This window comes from Scardinius erythrophthalmus, assembly GCF_964197995.2.
Source record: "Scardinius erythrophthalmus genome assembly, chromosome: 21".
NCBI classification, from domain to species: domain Eukaryota; kingdom Metazoa; phylum Chordata; class Actinopteri; order Cypriniformes; family Leuciscidae; genus Scardinius; species Scardinius erythrophthalmus.
Genome location: NC_138241.1, coordinates 12,193,689 through 12,215,535, shown reverse-complemented (window position 1 = coordinate 12,215,535; position 21,847 = coordinate 12,193,689). Strand labels below are relative to the sequence as shown.

Below are 21,847 nucleotides of genomic sequence, written 5' to 3'. Positions count from 1 at the left end.
GCTAAATAAAACCTGATAACTTTTGATGCTTTTGTGCTTAAAACCCCTTAAAGGCCTTAATAGCTTGAACCCCGATAAATGCTGCTTGCAGCTTTAATTTTTAAATGTCTTTGTTAGTTTAATTAAACATTTAACAGTTAGGGTTAGGGGTCCCACTTTATATTAGGTGTCTTTAACTATGTACTAACATTAAAATTAATCATTAACCCACCCTTACACTTACCCATACCACAAACCAGTCCCTAACCTTGCACGTATCCCACCTCAATGGCAGCAAAAGTGTTTTGCAACACAACATCAACACAATAACTACATTGTGCTTATTTTTTATGCAAGTACATAGGTAAGGACACCTAATATAAAAAGTGTGACCGGGTTAGGGTTTAGGGTTTGGTTTGGGGTTAGTTGCATGTAAATATGCATATGCAACATAACATGTTTTTACTTCGGAAAGAACATGCAACGTGTAACAAAGATACTTAAAATAAAGTGTTACCCTATATTACTTAGTATATTGTTCACTGATATTCTATTACTCTGGTAAAATTCATTGTTTCGACTGAACTCGAGACATTTCAGGGCAGCCAGGATATATACGATATATGCTCATCGTGTTTGCCAATGACAATCAAATACCGATTGCAAGGTTTAGGACTGAACTGAAAATAAATAATGGTGTAAAATGTCATAAATAGGTGTAAATGTTATAATAGCTGCTGTATATTTTAGTTATAATGGTGCTACTCTCCTGGTCTGATTCTATATGGCAACTAGTGGCTGTTTTATGATGGTTAATGGTTAGTGATGGTTAGTGTTTCTATGAAAGTATCACTAAAATTTTGCTCCGGCTCATATATTTTTAGCTTAAATGTAAGGGCAATAATCTTATATAGTCATCTCAGATAAACTGTATTAAATTGTTTAATTGGACATTTTATTTAAAGACATTTTTATCACGTAATTTAGAAATGTTAAGTTACCTGATAAAACATTTTACACTTCAGGCCTATGTGTGGGAACATTTACATGTTACAAAATATCAGATTTACAAATACTGCCCCAGGCTCAACAGATTGAAAGATGCAAGTTGCCGGACCGTTTGGCATCAGATTATGTCTGCATTAATGATGGCTGCATGGCTCTTTTCAGCAGCAGAAATATTTATGACAGGCAGCCAACCTCTTTCATTCACCGTCTCTATGCAACCGGGGTTATCTGAGCATTTATCTGAGGCCTTGCTGCAGAAATTATGCAGGTGGCATCAGAGAAAGAGGAAAGTAATACACACACCTGCCGCCTGCGCATGACACGAATGATGTGAAGAGAACGTTCAAGGGAAGATATGTGTGTTCTCATTTTGATGGGGGGTTTTATTTTGAACACTGAGGTTGTTTACCCAAGGCAATAAAATATGGCACTATGTCACAATAATAAACTGGCGTCTAAAAAAGGAATTTTACAGGTATTTTTGGGATTAATCTGTTGAGATTAATCCCGAAAATGATGTTGAGAAGCCTATTACAGTGCCACTAGAACAGAACAGTTAAAGGGATAGTTCACCCAAAAATGACAATGTTGTCATCATTTACTCACCCTCAAGTTGTTCCAAACAAAACGAGTTTCTTTCTTCTGCTGAACACAAAAGAAGATATTTTGAAGAATGTAATCAAACAGTTGATGGTAGCCATTGAGTTCCATAGTCATTTTTTTCCTATGGAAATCAATGGATATACCGTCAACTGTATGGTTACCAACGTTCTTCAAAATATCTTCTTTTGTGTTCAACAGCAGACAGAAACGCACACAGGTTTGTTCGGAACATGAGGGTGAGTAAATGGTGAAAGTTTAAATTTGTGGGTGAACTATCCCTTTAACAGTCATAACACTGAGATTTTGGGGATGTTTTTATGGTATAATGAAATCATTCATTGATTTAAAAAACTGACAGAACTTCTCGTTTTTTTCTAGCCTCCCATACCGATCGCTATTGGAAAGCTTGAGCAGATTACCTCATCGGGTTAACAACAATTATGTTTTCTAGCATCTGTTTGAAGACAGGTGAAACGCCCTCTGGTCAACCTGTAACCTAACTTTTGTAGCTACTGAAACGTTTACTACAAACACTAAAACGAGATACATACGTGTATGAAAAAGACAATATGAACTCTTAGGACTTCACCCTACGACATTTTACTTTTAACTGAAAACCCCCATCTTTTTAACCCCCTACTGTTGTCAGTGTTTTGGTACATGCAAGCAAGGTAGGTCAATGAAAATCATTTTGGACTAGTAACAATCCAACTACCAGTTTTTTACCTATTTGCTGTTTTTTAGAATATGGTGGCAGTTAATGGCCATGGTTGGCCAATTCTTTAAACGTGTTCCAAATCACAGCGACCATTAAATGGATTATAAGTCGCACCCTGAAAACAAAAAAACACATTACCCAGTCCTCGAAGTGTTTACTGCCGTTATGCAGCAATTCCTCGAACTGAATGGTGCAGTTTGCAACAAAGTCGTCGTAGCCAATCGGCGCGTCATGAAACACCGACAGCTCGATCTTCCGGCCGTCGTGCACCTCCGTTACAAACTCATCGTGCCAGACGGGACTGTTGGTCTTCTGCTTGGTCGAGGTCTGACCCACGCGAAAATCATCAACGTTTAGTGCGATGTACGTGTCCAGCAGGAAGGTTTGCGTCTTGGGGCCGACGGCGTGTCTCAGAGACCAGGCTGTGGGCTTCAGGTCCAAAGCCTCGCTGATCTTAATCTTCAGCAGACCGTTAAAGACCACCATGGCCACTTTCGAGAGCTTTAGTACGAATATTCCACTTCAGCGCCTGGTTAATTATTCAACCAGTGTATGTCACGGTCCACCGGTTTGATTTCTGGATTGTTTCTCCTTTTGAAACAACGGTAAAATGCCCTTCGTCGTCCTCGTGGATCTGCATGCAAAGTGTAGAAGGTCCAGACAGAACGGGAATCTATTGCTATGACCTACGGATAACCCGCATGTGATCTTGAAGCTGTCCAAACACCCCTGTAGGCAGTCAATGCAAGTTGGAGCGAAAAAGGAGAGCTGTGTATCAGCACCGATACGACCAGCATTCCACACCTCAAAATATGCCAGAAATATATGCTGGATCTCCTCGGGTTGAGCCTGTTCCCTCGTCTGGCTGGAGCGCTGCTGGATGCGTCTCCTCCGCGCATTGGGAGGAAAGTTATCCCGGCAAAGCGTCGTTCGATTCCCCCCAGACTGGAGAACGTGGACGAGTGTTTTCAAGGGCTCCGTACTCGCTTGCTTCTCCCAGGATTCTTGTTTGACCGTCGGTACTCAGTTTCCTGCAGACCTGCCTCTTTTTCTCCTGACTCTGTGTGTCTGAAGGCTGGTCCAGGAAATGCGCAAAACACGTCAGTTAGTGCGCGGAGAGGGTTGAGTGTGTGCGGCACCGAAGCGGCCCTTCTGGACCCGCTCTCTGGTCCAGCATCATCCACAGGACTGTAAAGATGAAGTGTGTGTGTGAATACCACGTGTGAATAATGCACCCCGCTCAAGTCTTGCAATGATCACCAATTTTATCATTAATGATTATTTGAACAGAATGGTCAGCCCCCATAGCGATAGCCATTTCTAGAATGATTCATTATTGGTCTTTATGGGTGTTATTCTCATCTTGCAAAATGATTTTTAAAATGCATACTGGGACAATTCCAGTGCTGCACCTCACTGGTAATCAACCCGTTCCCCCCCCCCCCCCCCTTTCCACTAATTTTACTGATGAACAAGATCGAGTTGAACATCTAATGTCGAGTAAAAATGACAGGAGATGTTGCAGCAACAATTGTTAAATGGATGCAAACAAACATGTTATGACATACGAATAAAACATGTTTACAGTGTAATTGCAAGGGAATAAAATTAAACTAGATGAAGACATGTTTTTGTATAATATGTACATAACATTAAAAATACTTGGTCTGAAGACAGACTTTTGACAACTGAGGACAACTTTGAAGTTGAAAATGTGATATTTTGAGGTACAGTTTATCGTCATTAGTTAAGCAAAGCGCCATCTCGTGGGTGGAATTTCCATTACAGCAGCAGGCTTAGATGATGCTGTATGATCAAATATATGGGTAAAGGATTATGAAAGATAAGTAATGTGTTCTGACCACTGTTGCATGGTTCATTTAAATGTCAGAGTTGTTATCAATGGCGCATATTAAAGCACATAATAGCCTATACTTTTCTTGTGTTTAACAAAAGCTGTCCTGTTTGTTCTCTCTGTTGTCTTGAGCTGCCCAATAGTGCAGAACATTTGATTTAGGAATCCGTGATCCTGGTGATTGAAAAATTGAGGTGACTGAGGTGCTCTGTCTGTTTATCATTTAAACAACTTTTACTTTTATCATAACGTTTAAGATTAGTGGGATAGTTTGCCCAAAAATGAAAATTCTGTCATCATTCACTCACCCCCAGGTTGGTCCAAACCTGTATGAATTTCTTTATTTTTCTTTTCTTTTTTTTTTTCTTTTTTTTTTTTTTTTTTGCTTCTGCTGAACACAAAAGAAGATATTTTGAAGAATATGGGTAACTGACCAGTTGATGGGCCCCATTGGGGGAAAAAAAGTATGGAAAAAAATACTATGGAAGTCAATGGGACACATCAAAATGTTTGGTTACCAACATTTTTCAAAATATCTTTCTTTTTGTTTTCAGCAGAAGAAAGAAACTCATACAGGTTTAGAACAACTTGAGGGTGTAAATGATGACAGAATTCTCATTTTTGGAGGACTATCTCTTTAAATCAGTCCAGTAGGTGGCAGTGTCCTTATACAAGACCGTAAAGGTCCCCGCATCATATTGCTTTGCCTTTCAAACTGTAAGCATCTTTTGAGTAGATTGTTTGATTTGTTCGTTAATACAAGTGAACAATATATGGGCATTTATACTTCTCTCAATCTCAAATCTTCAAAATCATATACAGGCCTAATGTAAAAAGATAAGGAAAATATTATATCTTTATGTAGGCTAGTGACAAGACGATTAGATCAAATCTATAAAATGACCACTTAAAAATTGCAACATGCTTTATTACAAATACTTTTATTCATCTACTTTATCTAATAGCTTTGTGTTTGCATCCCTTTATTTTTGCTCATGATTGCACCACACTCGTGTATATTTGCTCAGTACACACACCATTATAGATTTACAGTGACCGAAAAGGCCACTGTCCTCAGTTTTTGTAGAAAAGCTGTCTCAAATATCAGTTATTGATTTGAATATCACTTTATGAACAAAAGCACCTGAGGCATATCTTAACACTAATTGAACAAGAAATGTATCAATTTATTTCTATAAATTGTGGTTGAGAAGATTCCCCCCTTCCATTATGTAAAGCGTTTTGAGTACCCAGAAAAGCGCTATACAAATGTAACAAATAAGTCTTAGAATCAATTAAGAGCAAAATTCTTTTTTTTATATACTTAAATGGTAAAGAATGTCTAAACTTTCGAAAACTCCATTGAATGCAATTCATTTGGAACTGTGTCCTTTTTGTCTCAGACACAAAAATTAGATGAGTGATGTCTGCTGGAGGATGAATGGTGATGTTGTTTGGACATCAGGACTTTTCCCTGAGGCTGATTCTCATCCTGCAGTGACATTAGTCAAAGATGTTCTAGCTCACACTGTATGGCCTCACACGAGTCTAGCATGTGGTGTGAGTCCAAATGATGACATCACCAGTAGGAAGAAAATGAATGCCCCTTTGAGACATTGATAGTGCAGGGTTTATGAGTGTGTATAGGCTCTGTGTTGCAAGAATAGAAGCGGCCATTTAGGGCTCTTTGAGGGTCTTAAAGCTTACTTCATTCCACCCCCGAAATGCCAGCGTCGATGTTCATATACTTAGTGCATCAGAAATCACTGTCGGCAACTGCCAGTAGACATCAGACCTCTGTGGACAATGCTTCTTTGTTTGGACATAAATAGACGCATGAGAGGCCGTTCTGAACAAACTTAAGCCCCATGACAAGAATCATATGTAACATGGCACATTCAATTTTGTGCATCAGTTTGGATTTGTATATGTAAAAAAATAAAAATAAAAATAAATAATCATAACATGCCCCATATGTGAATCAAAACACATCTTGTCTAATAAAGCGTATAGGCCTACATTTATGGCTGAGCATTTTTGGTCCTGTGGACTTTTAGTGTTCCTTAAAACATGTTTTTGCAATATGACTAGTATATTGAACAATGTCAAACAGTGGATATACATTTATCATTTTGACATTTCCCTAAAATATCATGTCCACCACACTTTCCTTTCCACCGTATCTCAAATTAATTGTATAATTTTAAACAGCATGTGGTGTAAATTACATTTGAAATATTTTTGTAATAAAATAGCAATTATCGTTTTAACCTCATTATCGTGGTATTTTATACACTTAGCATTTTATGTTTCCTAAATAACCAAAAGAAAATGATTTTTTTTCTTGCACTTTTTGACAAAATTAATTTCACAAAATTACTGCTTAATTGAAAATGATGCACAGTAAAAAATATTCTGACTCTATTATAACATTATACAATATTCTAAACAGATTCTAAACAGAAAACACTCTTTTCTATAGATATATAGATAGATAGATTTTATTTTATATCGCTAAACTATTTGTATATTTTATTATTATTATTAGCCTATTTAAATATCTGTACATAGGCCTATATCACATTTATAATTCATTAGGCTACATTCATTATTTTTTGTGATATTGTCAACGTTTCCTTTTAAGAATTAATGACGGCATGAATCACTCTCCTATTGATAAGCAATACACACACACTGTGCGGTTAAAGGCAACAGATGGCTACTTTGTCTGATTGACTATAATCATTAATCATTCATCCCTTGGCACTCATGCATTATCTCGGGTCTCCACGTTTTCAGGGTGGCAACCGAGGCGACGCTCTCTCGAACTGCACTCTCATTGGTTGGCCCCCACGCTCGTCACTCCCCCATCCGTCGGAAGTGCGTTCTCGCCCTGCGTCTCACTACAGTCTCAGCTCGCCTGCAAGCTCGCGCTGTCGGCCTGTTCTTCACGCGTTTGCTCGGCTTGTCAAGCAGAAGTATGGGCTCAGTGGATCGGAGATTGGCCTTGGATTATGCTGCCGTTCCAACCGACCAAAATGATGCGGGATTCGGTTGTTCTCCTGCTTTATAAAAGCAAACCTCGGGAATGAGCACTTCTGCTTCTTCGCTCGTGTTTTATTCGCCAGGGCTGAGCGTAGGCTATATGGGACAGTAGCGAGTCTAACAGCTTTAACAGCCTTCTTTTGTAGACAAAAGAAGGCTGCGTAGTAATATTCACAAATTAAAGAGGTAAGTACGCCAATTTGCGTTCTCTGGATTGCAATGCTTTGCGCATTTTAACACGCTTTATTTTTATGCGCGATTTAATGTAACGGAACGCGTGTGATGTCACCGCTGGTTTAGCATGTTTCCCCTCTACGAATGTTACAATGTAACATTCCAACATCCTCTCTCTCTCTCTCTCTCTCTCTCTCTCTCCCCCTCTCTCTCTCTCTCTCTCTCTCTCTCTCTCTCTCTCTCTCTCTCTCTCTCTCTCTCCTGTGCGCTCCCTCTCCACGTTGCTCAGCTCATTCACTCGATACCTGGGCACCACTAAAAATACTCTAAAAGAGATTTAATTCACCAAAGTGATGCTGAGTGTTATAGATACTTATGCGTCGAATAAAGTGAGCAACGATATTTTGTTACGCACTGAGGGCAATCTATACTATACCTTTTACAACATTTGCAATTTTTCTCCACCATGACAATTTAAAGTGTTAGTTCACCCAAAAATTCTATCATTATCTATTCACCCTCATGTCGTTCCAAATCTTTTGTTCATCTTCGAAACACAAATGAAGATCTTTTTGACGAAATCTGAGAGTTTTCTGTCCCTCCATAGACAGCTACGCAACTACCACTTTGTCGCTTCAAAAAGTTTATAAAGAAATTGTAAAACCAATCTATATGGATTGAGCGGTTTAGTCCAAACTTTCTGAAGATAATCAACTGCTTTTTATGATGAACAGATTGGATTTAGGCTTTTATTCACATGTAAACATTGATCAGTGACCATAAACAGAAGCTCAACCGAACCGGCATGATGAGCGAGAACAAACCTCATTGGTTTTTCGGAATCTCAAACTGCATAATGCATGAGAGTGAACCTCATTGGTTCTCACGTGTCAAGCGAACATGCTTGAGCTTCTGTTTACCACAACTGATGTGTGCATTGATGAATGTTTATGTGAATAAAAGCCTTGTGTCTCTTCAAAATTTTTTTTTTTACCAAACTGCTCTATTCATATGGATTAGTTTTACGATCTCTTTATGAACTTTCTGTTGCATTAAAGTGGTAGTTGCGTAGCTGTCTATGGAGGAACAGAAAGCTCACAGATTTCATCAAAAAGATCGTCATTTGTGTTCCGAAGATGAACGAAAGTCTTATGGGTTTGGAAAGACATGAGTGCGAGTAATTAATGACAGAATTTTCGTTTCTGTGTGAACTATCCCTTTAAGAGCTAGTGACGGATCTACTTCAGAGCAGTCAGGTGGTTCAGTTTCTTATCATTCTCAGCAGCATCTAGTTTGTAGCTTACTGATATCACTTGAGTCCTAGTTATGGGTAGTTATAACGTGTCCACCTTCAATATGTTAGGTGGAAATGTATAGGACTCTATAAGGAAAAGTATTTAATGGCTTGTGACTGGTCACCATTTCTTTAACTTTCCCCCACATTTTTAATCATCTTTTTGCATTTGTTTTAGATGGACATTGTGGCAGATATTTTTTTTAAGGACAAATATTCCACGTACTTCCCCTTATATTTTAAGAAGAGTGGTTGATCTGTGTATTCATTTCTCTTTTGCTTTATTGTGTGGCACTCAGAATCAACTGTCATTTGTTAAATTATTTCATTTGTTAATAAGGTTAATCAGGGTTTTCTGTTGCAATAAACCAATCTGAGTGTTTGTCTCTGTACGTAATGGTCTGCAAATAACTATTCCTTTAAAAACAAATTCTCCTCTCAAAAGAAAACGCACTTCCGCCCTTTAATGTTGTCCAAAAGCCAGGCCACTCATCTGGACCCCATGAGAATAGGCGTGTCGAACTGAGAGAAAATTGCAGAGGATATTTTCTGGGTTTAATATGGGGCTCCTTAACAGTCGTAACGTTATTTGTCCAGTTTTTTCTCTTTAGAGTGAAACACACAGCTCAGCTGTATCTTCAGGTCCTTATAGATTTCTGTTCTACATTTTCTCTGATTAGAATGTTTCTTTGTGTGTTGTCATGTCTGTAGTTTAACACCCTTTTTCCTCTTTTTCTCAGTCTTGCTCGACACACTTCTTCACTCTTCCCACACATTGCAATACATTCAACCCATCCATGTAGTAGGTTTTATTTTCGAAATAGCATTAGCATATACAGGGTGGGCCATTTATTTGGATACACCGTAATAACATGGGAATGGTTGGTGATATTAAAGTCCTGTTTGTGGCACATTAGTATTTTGCCCCCTCACATATACTAATGTGCCACAAACAGGACTTTAATATCACCAACCATTCCCTTGTTATTACGGTGTATCCATATAAATGGCCCACCCTGTATAATCAATAAACTTAATTTGGGTCACTTCTTTGTAATACTTTAGCATCTTCTTTGGCTATGTTCAGGATATCAGTCAAAATAATTTTTTTGTGCTTATCCGATTGAAATCCGATCATTGCCGTAGAAACTTATGCAGATATTGTGGAAAATGTAAGAGCGGCATGGACGCACAAATCAGATCTGAACACAATGTGGACAGTCAATAATTTTAGATCAGATTCCAATCGGAGTTTGACTGACAGAGTGAACGTAGCCTTTGATATCTGATCAGAGAAGAGCCCAGCTTATTAGGACACCGGGTAGGGATAGATGAGCTGCTGAGCTCATAACACTCATTCACACTGGCACTTCACCCATGCATTCATGACCCACACCAACAAATTGAAGTGCCTTTACGCAGGAGAACTAGACGAGAGGAGTTTCATGTCCTGAACTGCTGGTCTGATAATGTCATATTCTTGAGCTGTGGCCTTGTTAATTTTGGGGAACTCTCATGCTTTTCTGCGTCTTCTCATTGGAGAGAGAGTTGGATCAGAATAGTTTATGAGAGAAGACAGACTGTCTCTATTTGACTGTCTAATTAGGAGTCTGGAGAAAAGGCTTCTGAAGAGAACTTCAGAACGGCATGCACAGTCACAGAAGTGAGGGTTATCAAACTGTTCTGATTATGCATCATCTTTGCACTCATTTATTAGCAGAAAGAAGATCACAACAGTTGTGTTCCTGTCTGGTGTTCGTAAAGGGGTCATGAATTGAGAAATAAATTTTTCCTTGATCTTTTGTAATATAAGAGATATACTGTAATTTAAAACTTCCTTGTTTGTCCAAAAACAGTTTTATTGAAACCAAGCTGTCCAAACGACTCGTTTTGGATTGTCACATCATGACATAATAGTGTGACGAAACACCTCCTCTGTAGAAGACAATTAACGCCTATTTCTACATCCTTGTCTCTTTAGCCCCGCCCACCGATTCACGCATGTCATGTAGTACACTACAATAAGTTGGCAAAACTCAAAAAAATGAAGGCAGTCGGTTACCTCAATTTTTAAGTTAAAGGGATACTCTACCGTTTTTTCATATTAAACTATGTTATTCCGTTAACTAAGACGAGTTGATACATACCTCTCTCATCTCAGTGCGTGCACTTAATCGCTCTAGCGCGCGGTGACACTTTGAAAGCACTTAGCTTACCCCAGTATATTCAATGGTATCTAGCAGCAATGAATTTAGAAGTGACCAAACACATCAACGTTTTCCCTATTTAAAAACAGTTACACGAGTAGTTATACGACCAAGTATGGTGACACAAAATAAAACGTGGCACTTTTCTAAGCGGGTTAAAAAGGATAACTATAATGTATGGCGGAATAGCACTTTTGGGAGTACTCCGACTGGCGCAGTAAAAAGTCACGCCTGATCCTCTTCCCACTATTGACAGAAGTGAGAGGAAGAGGATCAGGCGTGACTTTTTACTGCGGTATAGCGCCAGTCGAAGTACTTCCAAAAGTGCTATTCCGCCATACATTATAGTTATCCTTTTTAACCCTCGTATAACTACTCGTGTAACTGTTTTTAAATAGGGAAAACGTTGATGTGTTTGGTCACTTCTAAATTCATTGCTGCTAGATACCATTGAATATACTGGGGTATGTATCAACTCGTCTTAGTTAAGGGAATAACATAGTTTAATATGAAAAAACGGTAGAGTATCCCTTTAAGAAAGTCAAAGTGTAACTAAGCAGAACTGGCATATTTTTATTTTGTATTCATAAATTTGACTTGTTCTTATCTTGGGACATTTGAGTATACTAATCAGTACGTTTAACTTAAAATTTTCATGTAACCTTAATGTGAACATTTACATTTGTATATATGTAATTAGCAATATCAAGTTAGTTCAACAAATGCTAACTTGATAACATGTTAAGTCACATGGTACAGCATTTGGTCTATGAGTGCCATAGTTTAAAGCTTTTAACACGCTTGTTCTCAGACCAAGCCGCATGCACCACTTGTCACCAGGATGGTAACTCCTAACAGAAATTTGTCTAAATTAGCATAACAAAACATTAATCACTACTAAATGTCCTACTTAACATTGATCTTGCACACATACAAAAACATTATATTACACTTATTTTTAGCATTTACACTCTCCCTTTCGAGTGCCGTGGGCAAAGCATGCTGGGAAATAGAAATCCCAGCCCAGTTTCAGTTAAACTTAAGTTCGTCTAAATTAAAAGAAATAATTTTATAAAACTCAAAACATATAAAACTCAAAACAATGAAACAGTTGTTTACTTAAAATAATATATCAGTTCTGTGAACTTGAAAGAAAAAGAAAGTGCTAAATACTCATAAAAGTTAATTTGACAACAAATTAGTTTAATTTAAGTTTGTTCTACTCAGACCAATTAATTAATTTGAGCTTTAGGGTTTACAATGTAGTAGATATGAGATGGGCACAAACACAGGATTACTCCAGCAACAGAACGATAGAGATGCCTCTGAGGATTACAAGTTTTCCAGTGCCAAGTTGTGGGAAAACGCTGTCTTTGCATTGCCATCCTTGTGATCCTAACATTAAGAAAAAGTGTGGATGAACTTTATTTTAACAAAGTTCCAGATCTGGGAACAAGAATAAACAAGAAAAAAAAATGATGCAGTGATGACTATATTAGATCCGACAGCAATGTTGCAACACTTGAGTGTGAGTAACAGTATTTTTACCATGTGTCACTATTGCTTTGTCCGATACAGATTATTTGATATGTACTGAGCATTTATACTGTAGCACTGCAGTCAAACTGTGAATAGTTCTGATGATAGTTATGATTTGCTGTTCTTTCCTTTGCTTCTGCGTTTAATGGGTTAATGCGGCAGATTCCCAGATATGGAACAACACATGGAAAACGCTGCTTTTGTTATTGTTTTGATCTCGCTGTAATCCTGAATAAAAGCTTCAGTGAGCGACATTTTCTGTTTTGTCATCAGTAAGACATTACAACACACTTCATTTTATTATGTGGCCTTCATTCAGAGCTGTTTGTTTTTGTGAAAGTGATTTGCATAGTCAAGGAAAAATTTATGCCAACTGGCGTGGAAAAAGACAAAGCCGATGCGTCTGATACTGCAGTTCATTAGAGATGTACCTGGAGGCTGAAAGGGCAGAGCGTGTGAAATAAAAGAGCCCATGTCTCATCACATCGTATTTGGAGTGTTATGTGAACATTACTCTGCGGGTGCAATGTTATTTTTTGGCTAGCGATCAGGAACAGTAAATGTGAAATTGTTGATTTAATGTGTGTTTGCCAAAGATCAACTTCTCAGCTCATGCACCCTTAAAGGGTTAGATCACCCAAAAATGAAAATTATGTCATTAATGACTCACTCTCATGTCGTTCCAAGCCCGTAAGACCTCCGTTCATCTTCGGAACACAGTTTAAGATATTTTAGATTTTGTTCGAGAGCTTTCTGTTCCTCCATTGAAAGTCAATGGACGGCATACTGTTCACGTCCAGAAAGGCAATACAGACATCATCAAAGTAGTCCATGTGACATCAGTGGCTCGATCTTAAGTTTATCAAGCGACGAAGAATACTTTTTGTTCGCAAAAAGTAAACAAAAATAACGACTTTATTCCACTATTCATTTCCTTCTCTCTGGTCTCGAGCTATTTCACGTAGTGTAACTGCGTAGCATGTCTGTGTTGTACGTCACACGCATCACACATGACCAGCGTCGGCCAATAGTGAGCCTACGTGTGACGTACAACACAGACGCGCTACGCAGTTACACTACGTGAAATAGCTCGAGACCAGAGAGAAGGAAATGAATAGTGGAATAAAGTCGTTATTTAAAACGTTTATAATTGTTGCTGCAGTGAAGCTGGATAGTTGGAATTGCTTAGAACATTGATGTTTGTAGCGCTGGATCATTAGATGGCCCTATCTCAGTGTGTAAGTGTTTCTTCACTCTTATATAACTCTCTCTGCAACATCCTACTGCTCTTCGCTGGCATATTTTTCACGTTTTACATAGTAACATGTACCAAACAGTTTAGATACATTAGTAATTTGCCCATAATATGATTTCATTTTGAATGTTGACAGATAATGTTAGAGATCTGGTGTCTTTATTAAATTATTATGTGAAGAATTAAATATGTTTTGAAGATGATGCATTTGAAAAACTATTTTGTAGGCTGTGTGATTGCTTGTGCATTGGTCCTGGTAGTTTGGTCATTCTTAATTGTGGGTAGGGTGGTATTGTTTGAAGTTACGTCCTGTAGTAAAAGGAAGCAGCACCACCTCTTAAATATGAAAACAACACCTGGTGCCAAACTGGACTCTGGTAATGCCCTTTAAACTAAGAGCAGTTGTACTTTTGCAGTTGTACAGTGCACAGTGAGAGTGCTATTTAGACTTTCAGGATCTGCTTGGTGGGCGTTTTGAATAATGAAATCAATATATGGTTTATTTAACATTAAAGCAATTCAGCTTATGTAATGCAGTTAAGTTAGTAAGTTTGTAATGCATTAGTTCAGAATGCAATGTCATAAAATAAAAAACATGGATATTTTTGCATACTCCAACCAATTTTTAGTTGTGTACTGCAAATGTGATTGAACAGAATGTTTACACCATGTTAAATACTGTTTGATACTTCTACTGACTTCTGTCCCAGAACCTAATAAGGAATATTAAGTTCAGCCAGTTAACTGACATAGGCCTTGTCCCAAATTTGAGATTCCTATGAGATCATTGAGTGTTGTTTCTTGTAATACTCCAATGGCTTTGTTTATGGGTTGCACATTTTTCTGTCTTCAGTTTTTTTTTGGTGAATACTGAGTAAATATTGTCTATAATATTTATCAATTAAAATGTTTCTCTTATCGGTCGACCGCAGTTTGCGAGCACCCTTCTGAATCAGTAGATGACAAACGGGACACCATGAAGTCCCTTGGACTTCACGTGTGCATGAGAGAACGAAGGCCACGAGACTGCAAGTCCACATCAAGTGCGCCATTTAAGACAGAGCTGTACTGTCATGACTCATGATGCTCTCAGAGCAAAATGATAGGAGTATATTTTCACTGCTCATCTTTGTGGTTTTATTTGTGCGCCCTAGTAAAGAAATGCACAGTATATACTAGTGGTCAATCAATATATGACCAAGGCCGATATTTGGCCGTTTTTAAATATCGGCATTAACCGATAAGTTTTTTCATTTGGCTGATTTGTTAAAGCGGGACTTTTATCTTGACAGCGCTGCGAACACCCTCATCTTCTATCTAACGTGTTATAGAACTGTAACACAAAGTAGGCGGTATAGCCTACAAATGTATTTTTTATAGCGTTTGTTTTTTATATTATTAGTAATAGAAAGACAAACACTACAATACTTTCTCATTTATCGTTGACATTTAGCAAATACACATTTATACAATTTAAACAAATCTTTGAATGTAATAGTAAACCTTTAATTTTACAAACCTTGCAGATTCCAGCCGTGAAATCTTCTGAATTGTGCATTTGTAGACTGCATAAAAACGTGTGTTCTGTGCATAACGGTCCGTGCGATTTGAATGCGGACAGGAGAGCTCAGCTGTTACTGGACACGCACCATAGACAAACATTAAACCTTGATTTCAAACTATGCTGCACCATGTCCAGTTTCCTACTATGTCATATTCCTGTCGTTTTCACTGTGTGCTGTATGTAAAATTTGTTTCTTTATTTAAAGAAATATGATACCCAGTGCGCACAAACCTACTTAGGTTTACTTCCTTTTTATTAATATTTTTTGCGATGTCTTTATTTGTCAAAAATACTGTACTATTACAAAATCAAGACGTTGACACCCGAAGAATAAGTCTGTTTTTTACAGATTTTTAAAATTATTTTTCAAATAATTTTATAAATAAGTAAAATAAGTATATATATATTGGCCATTGGACACCCTACTCTCTTAAGATATCTGCATTGGCATTCAAAAAATCCAGTATCAGTTGACTACTAGTATATACACAGAGATAAATGTAGCTTCTAGTGTTGGATATGAGAATTACGAAATCCCATAGTATTCAGTCTTTTCAGATTATTTTGGAGTTTCTCTGAGGTTTATTGCAAGGTCTGTTCAAATATTAAGTTTTCATTTTAATTTCATATGTATTATCTTGGCATTAGACTAGTCAACCATATATTTTCCTCTGTGAAGATGATACGTTTGGTCTCCTCTTATAATGTGGAGATCTGCATGGTCTGCCGGTGGCCTCAATTTAGCATAATTTGTGCAGCACAACCACAGTGTTTTAAGCAAGGTCAGCACTTTTTCTTTATGACAAAAAGGGAACAGTAACCGCCTCTCAGACAGGCCGTTTTTTTGTCTGCCTACATGTTCTCTGTCAGTGTTTCCCCTATCTATACACTGTCTTGTCTTTACCTCTCTCTAGTCTGTCAGTGTGTGTCTGTCTGTGTGTGTATGTCTATGTGTTTCTGTCTGTGTCTGTGTGTGTCTGTCTGTCTGTCTGTCTGTCTGCTACCATGACAGTGAAAGTTCTTGGTCAGGTCCAGACTGGCTCAGTAATACAGTACATACCAGCAGATCAGCTGTGAGCAGATCCCTCAGTTCATTTATAGCTATGGCCTTGTGTCAATGCATGTCTGCCTGGCAACTCTGTGCTAACTGTACCACTCCAGCACCCAGCCACTATACACATGCTCTTTGTGTATAACATTATGCACACATTATTTGTGCTCACACACTTAACACGTTTTAGTGCTGTTTTATCTGTCTAATATGTATCATACACCATTTGTTTAAAACTACAATCTTATCAGATAACCTCAGCTTACAGTTTTAAATACTATTCTGATGTATCATGCTTTCATTTCAGTGCCCTAGGAATGTACCTTTATAGACCATCTCCCATCCAGTGCGCACAAAAATGTCACATATTTCTTTTGTCCATTTTTTTTGTTGTTGTTGTTGTTGTTGTTGTTGTTGTTGTCTGTAGTTTACACACTGTCGCTGCTTTTATGTATGAACAGCGAAAAGATTTTCATTGTTATTTTTTTGTTTCCCTGATAGGTTGTCTCCAATCTATGGAGAAAGTGGGCAAGATGTGGGGTAACCTCAGGAGTAGATGCCAAGCCCTCTTCCACAAGGATGGCACAGAGTCCAATCTGTGTAGCCAGGACTTAGATTGTGTTCACTGTGTGGTGGACTTGGGCAGGGGAGCACATGCAGAACCCTATGAAACTAGGTCTTCCACACCCTCACGGACTTTGTCACCACTCCCACTGGTTACTGGAAGACGCAGAGGCCATAACTGTGTGGCAGATATTCCCCAGATAGTAGAAATCTCCATTGACAAAGAGAGCGATGATGCAAGGAGGGGCCCCCTTGTGCGTAGGGACTCCTACTCACGTCATGCTCCCTGGGGAGGTAAAAAGAAACATTCTTGCTCAACTAAAACACAAAGTTCACTTGAGGCTGACAGGCGAATGGGACGCTCAAGAGGAAGTACAGCCAGGAGGGAGCGCCGTTATGGAGTTAGCTCCATCCAAGAGATTAATGATTCTGTAGGAGCTGGCAGTAGTGGGCGCAGCCTTAGCACCCGTTCTCTGCGGCAGCGACTTCGAGACACCGTAGGCTTGTGCCTTCCTCTCACCACGCACCGCCGCTCTCAGTCAGCCAAAGGTCAGGTGTCCTCCAAACGTAAGATCCACCTGACGGAACTGATGCTTGAAACGTGCCCTTTCCCACCGGGTTCGGATCTGGCCAACAAGTGGCACTTAATTAAGCAACATACAGCACCAGTCAGCCCTCATTCCTCAACTGCTCTTTTGGATGCATTTGAATCAGCACATTCTTCCCCTGAGGACGAGGAGGAGAGACTGCGTGAACGACGTAGACTTAGCATAGAGGAAGGAGTGGATCCCCCTCCAAATGCACAGATCCATACACTGGAGGCAACTTCACAGACCTCTTCCCTCTATAAACTGGGACCAAAGATGGCTCCTGTTGTTGGGGAAGGACTTGTGGAGGGCAGGAGCCTGGGAACAGTCTCCTCCATTTCTGGGGGGTTATCGGGAATTGCAGCACAAGTTGCAGCGAGTTTGGCAGTGCCATCTCACACTGTTGACTGTGACTCTGAGGAGGACTCAACTACCCTTTGCTTACAGACACGAAGGCCCAAGCAGAGGCATGCCTCTGGAGACACACACTCCTCCAGACAGCCAGGGCCCTGGAAGGTCCACACACAGATTGACTATATCCATTGTTTGGTTCCTGACCTACAGGCCATAACTGCACTTCCTTGCTATTGGGGGGTGATGGACCGGTACCAAGCAGAGGCACTGCTGGACGGACGACCAGAAGGTACCTTCCTGCTACGTGACTCTGCACAGGAGGACTACTTGTTCTCCGTTAGTTTTCGGCGCTACAATCGGTCGCTGCATGCACGCATTGAACAATGGAATCACAACTTTAGTTTTGATGCGCATGACCCCTGTGTCTTCCACTCCTCCACGGTAACAGGCCTGCTTGAGCACTATAAAGACCCCAGTGCCTGTATGTTCTTTGAGCCCCTGCTCACTGCTCCCTTACACCGGACTTTCCCTTTCAGCCTTCAGCACCTGGCGCGAGCCGCCATCTGCAGACGCACCACCTACGATGGCATTGGTGCCTTGCCACTGCCTCCAACCATGCAGGACTTCCTCAAGGAGTATCACTACAAACAGAAAGTCCGTGTGCGCTGGCTAGAGAGAGAGCCACCATTCAAGGTCAAATGAGGTCTGGGTCTGTGCCGAGAGAGGCAGAAGTGTGGGCAAGAGCTTTACCGCCAGAGGAGTCTGTGTCTCATATTATCAATCATACTGCTGGCTTTAGACACAAGGCAAAAGGGGATGTTATGAACTTCTGGCAGTTTTTTCCTGCTAATACTACACGTGGAATCCATACATATGTTTCAATGCAGTACATTCTGTCAAGCTAGCTTATGTGCTGAAGAGTTGAGCATGCTGGGAATGAGATGGTCTTATTCTCTCTGCTCTTTTTCAAATGACCTTATATCCAGTAGATCTTCACTAGCATGCCTCCTGCATTCTATCTTCTAGTGTTTTACACTACTTTGAGCAGTAAAACTGAGTGTTGTTACATTAATTAGCCTCATTTGTGAGGCAAATGGATGAAATCTATATTAGCTTAGTCCGGTGATTAAAATATATTCATCAAATAATCTTGGAACTCTTGATACCCGAATATCTGCTACTCTCTAAAACTTAATGTTAAACATCTAGACACGTTAACTATATTTGCTAAATAATGGCTAATTTATCAGCAATACCTTCAAGATACTTTACAGTACCCTCCAACAAGTGTCAAGTTCCCTGAGACAGCACTTGTTAAGCCTTGTGTATATGGACTGAATCACAGTTATACATGCACTTCTCAGAACTAAGCATGTTTCATTTTTAAAATCAAGGCAGACAGAAGTGAAAGGCATGAATTAATTGCGTGAGGAGGAAGGAGCTACTATATGCAAAAAGCTACTTTTTCCTTTTACCCAGTGGCCCTAGAGTGGGAACACAGGCACAGTGCACCATGTGCCATATGATAGAAAGGACAGATTATTTAAAACTGGGCCCTCCTGCAGTGTCATATCCCAACATAATTCTTGTTTTAAACAATCTATTTGACTATTTTCCATTTTTATCATTGACAGTCTAAAATGACATAGGGCACTTTAATTGTTGTTTGCGTACCACACAATGACTTATAGACTCAAGTACATGCATATAAACAGATTGGTTGTCTGTATGTTTTTTTTTTTTTTTTTTGGACCTTATTCATAGGATGTCAGTTTATCCCCCATTTTCCCAGCACGAGTCACCCGAAGTTTATGTTAGTGTCAAGTATCTCTTCCCTTGCCTGTGCATATGGTATTTGCTCAAAGCTATATTTTAGCTAACATGGTTCTATATACAACAACCGGAAATGGACCAAGAAGTCCTCTGTAAAACTTGTATAGATACCTCTAAGATTATTTTCCCTTTATATATTGTTGGAACACAAATGCCATCACTGCGTATATATTTTGTTTGTAGGATTGATGTCCAGTTATGTTATAAAGTGTGGTTGGTTTTACTTGATAATGTTGTGCTTTTATTCATTATGAAGCATGCAGCTATGCTTCCCTTGTCATAATTGTGTGCACTAGTCATTGAGATTCCCTGAACACTGTAAACAACATAGTTATAAAACTCTATACTTTTGATGTTCTTGGCTTTACACAAAAATTTGAATTAAGGCCAACAAAATCATGCTCATGTTTAATATCAGATGTTCAGAATTGCAATGGTAGATTTTTAAGTTCCAGGCAGATGTTAGGCCATGCATAATTATGTAAAACTGATACATTTTGCAGAATTTTGGTGTTTGATGATCAGTGACCAAAGGTGTGTATCTCTAGGTTGTTATTGTGAATGAGAAATCTTCCACCATGCCTCTTGATTATTTATATTGAGCTCAATAGCTTAATTATAGTGTTCAGTTTTCTGGCAGAATAGCACCCATTTTGAAGCCATTTATTTGAACTGCAATTAAATTCTTTCAGAACACGCCTCGGTTGTCGCTGAAAGGAAGTCATTTTGTTAATTTTAACATTTCTTTCACTCTATTTTTCCACTTGAATGACCTGAATGAATACTCAAAACAACCATCTTAAAATTTCTTCCACCCTGCACACTGTATGCTCTGTATACAGGCTCATATTATGTCAACTGTGTAGCGGTATATGTCAGATGATGTCATCTGCTTTTAAGACTTTAGCTTTGAGAATAATATACCTTTCATTGAATCTACAGACAGAATATGAGCTCTTAGCCACAGCTAGCAGTTTCACAGCTGCTCCCGAGCCTGCCCTACTGAAGAAAAGCCATCTGAAACCAGCCTAAGCCGGTTTGCTGGTTTTAGTTGGTCTCCCAGGTTTTAGGCACTTTTCTGCTGGTCAGACTGGGAGACCAAATTGACCAATTCAAGACCAGCTTTGCCAGGCTGACACACCAGCCTAAACCAGCTAAAACCAGCTTAGGCTGGTTAAAGCAGGTTTTTATTTAAAAAAAAAAAAGAAGAAAAAAAAAGAGAAAAGAAAACATTTATAGATTATATTTGACAACTATTATGTGTAATCCAGTTTTTCATGTTTGTTAGGATATGGTAACATGGTAATGCCATGGCATTTGGACATGTACCATCGTAGTGCTATGTTTTTTTAGGACATGTACCATGGTAATTCTGTGGTATTTTTTGAAGTACTGTTGAGTAATTTGGTATATGAAAAAGTACCATGGTGTTATCTTCTGATGACAACACGACGAAAACAAACAAACGAAAATTTCCAAACATGAAGGTTCAACGATGCTGAAGGTGTTCAGCAGACATTCATAATGCTCTTTTCCCATTTCAGGAATGAGCTCAGATTATGTAAACGGCTGCATTTATGGCAGAAAGCATAATTTTCAAGGGTGTTGGTTTGAGGGCTGTTAAATGCTTAGTGACAGCCTGTTCCTCACCAAATCCTTTGGATTTTTTTAAAACTCTGGCAAACTCATGTAGTCATTTGGGACTTTCTGTGCCACTGCAAAGTGAGCGAGTCTCTCCTGGCAGAGTTACACCCTGCCCTGCCTTACAGGCACTAATCACAGGCTAAATTTAATATGCTAGCCTCTAAATTTACCACCTGCAAAAAGGACCACTCTGTGTTTCTTGATGGGTGCTGTGAAAATAGAGAAGAGAGGGACTTTTTGCTCTAATTTTTTCTCTTCCTTCCCAGTCTGACCACATCCTCAGCATCACCCTCTTTCTTGGATATGTAGCGCTGAAAGCAGAGAGCACATTGTTTGTCTAGTCTGGATGCTATGCTAAAGTTAGCATTAGCAAGCGGCTAACACACACAGTGCTCCATTGAGGAACATTGAGTGCTGCGAGGAATGGGGCTGTGTTTGAAACCGCAGTCGTTATTTAGTTAATAGTTTAGAGAAAGTATTATGAGGGAAGTATAACACACCAAACTAATCCAACACAGTGTTCTCAGCAACTCAGGCCTGGTTTATTGCCTTTAAAATAGGGACTGCAGAAGT

General features: G+C 39.1%; 2 protein-coding genes across 2 annotated transcripts in view; one reads left to right on the top strand and one right to left on the bottom strand.

Moving 5' to 3' along the window:
* prkceb (protein kinase C, epsilon b) overlaps window positions 1-3,374 on the bottom strand; it is a 128,033-nt gene extending 124,659 nt beyond the window's left edge. The window contains exon 1 of the mRNA XM_081351851.1: window positions 2,447-3,374. Within this exon, the coding sequence (XP_081207977.1) occupies window positions 2,447-2,794 (348 nt within the window). The 5' untranslated portion in view covers window positions 2,795-3,374. The remainder of the gene's footprint in view (window positions 1-2,446) is intronic.
* Window positions 3,375-7,047: 3,673 nt separating this feature from the next.
* socs5b (suppressor of cytokine signaling 5b) lies at window positions 7,048-20,823 on the top strand. Its single transcript, XM_081351850.1, has 2 exons — window positions 7,048-7,394; window positions 16,794-20,823. The coding sequence occupies exon 2, from the start codon at window positions 16,808-16,810 to the stop codon at window positions 18,497-18,499; it is 1,692 nt and encodes a 563-aa protein (XP_081207976.1). The 5' UTR covers window positions 7,048-7,394; window positions 16,794-16,807; the 3' UTR covers window positions 18,500-20,823.
* Window positions 20,824-21,847: the final 1,024 nt, after the last annotated feature.

Coding starts and splice junctions, on each gene's coding strand:
- socs5b (XM_081351850.1), top strand. CDS start 16,808: ATGGAGAAAGTGGGCAAGATGTGGGGTAACCTCAGGAGTAGATGCCAA.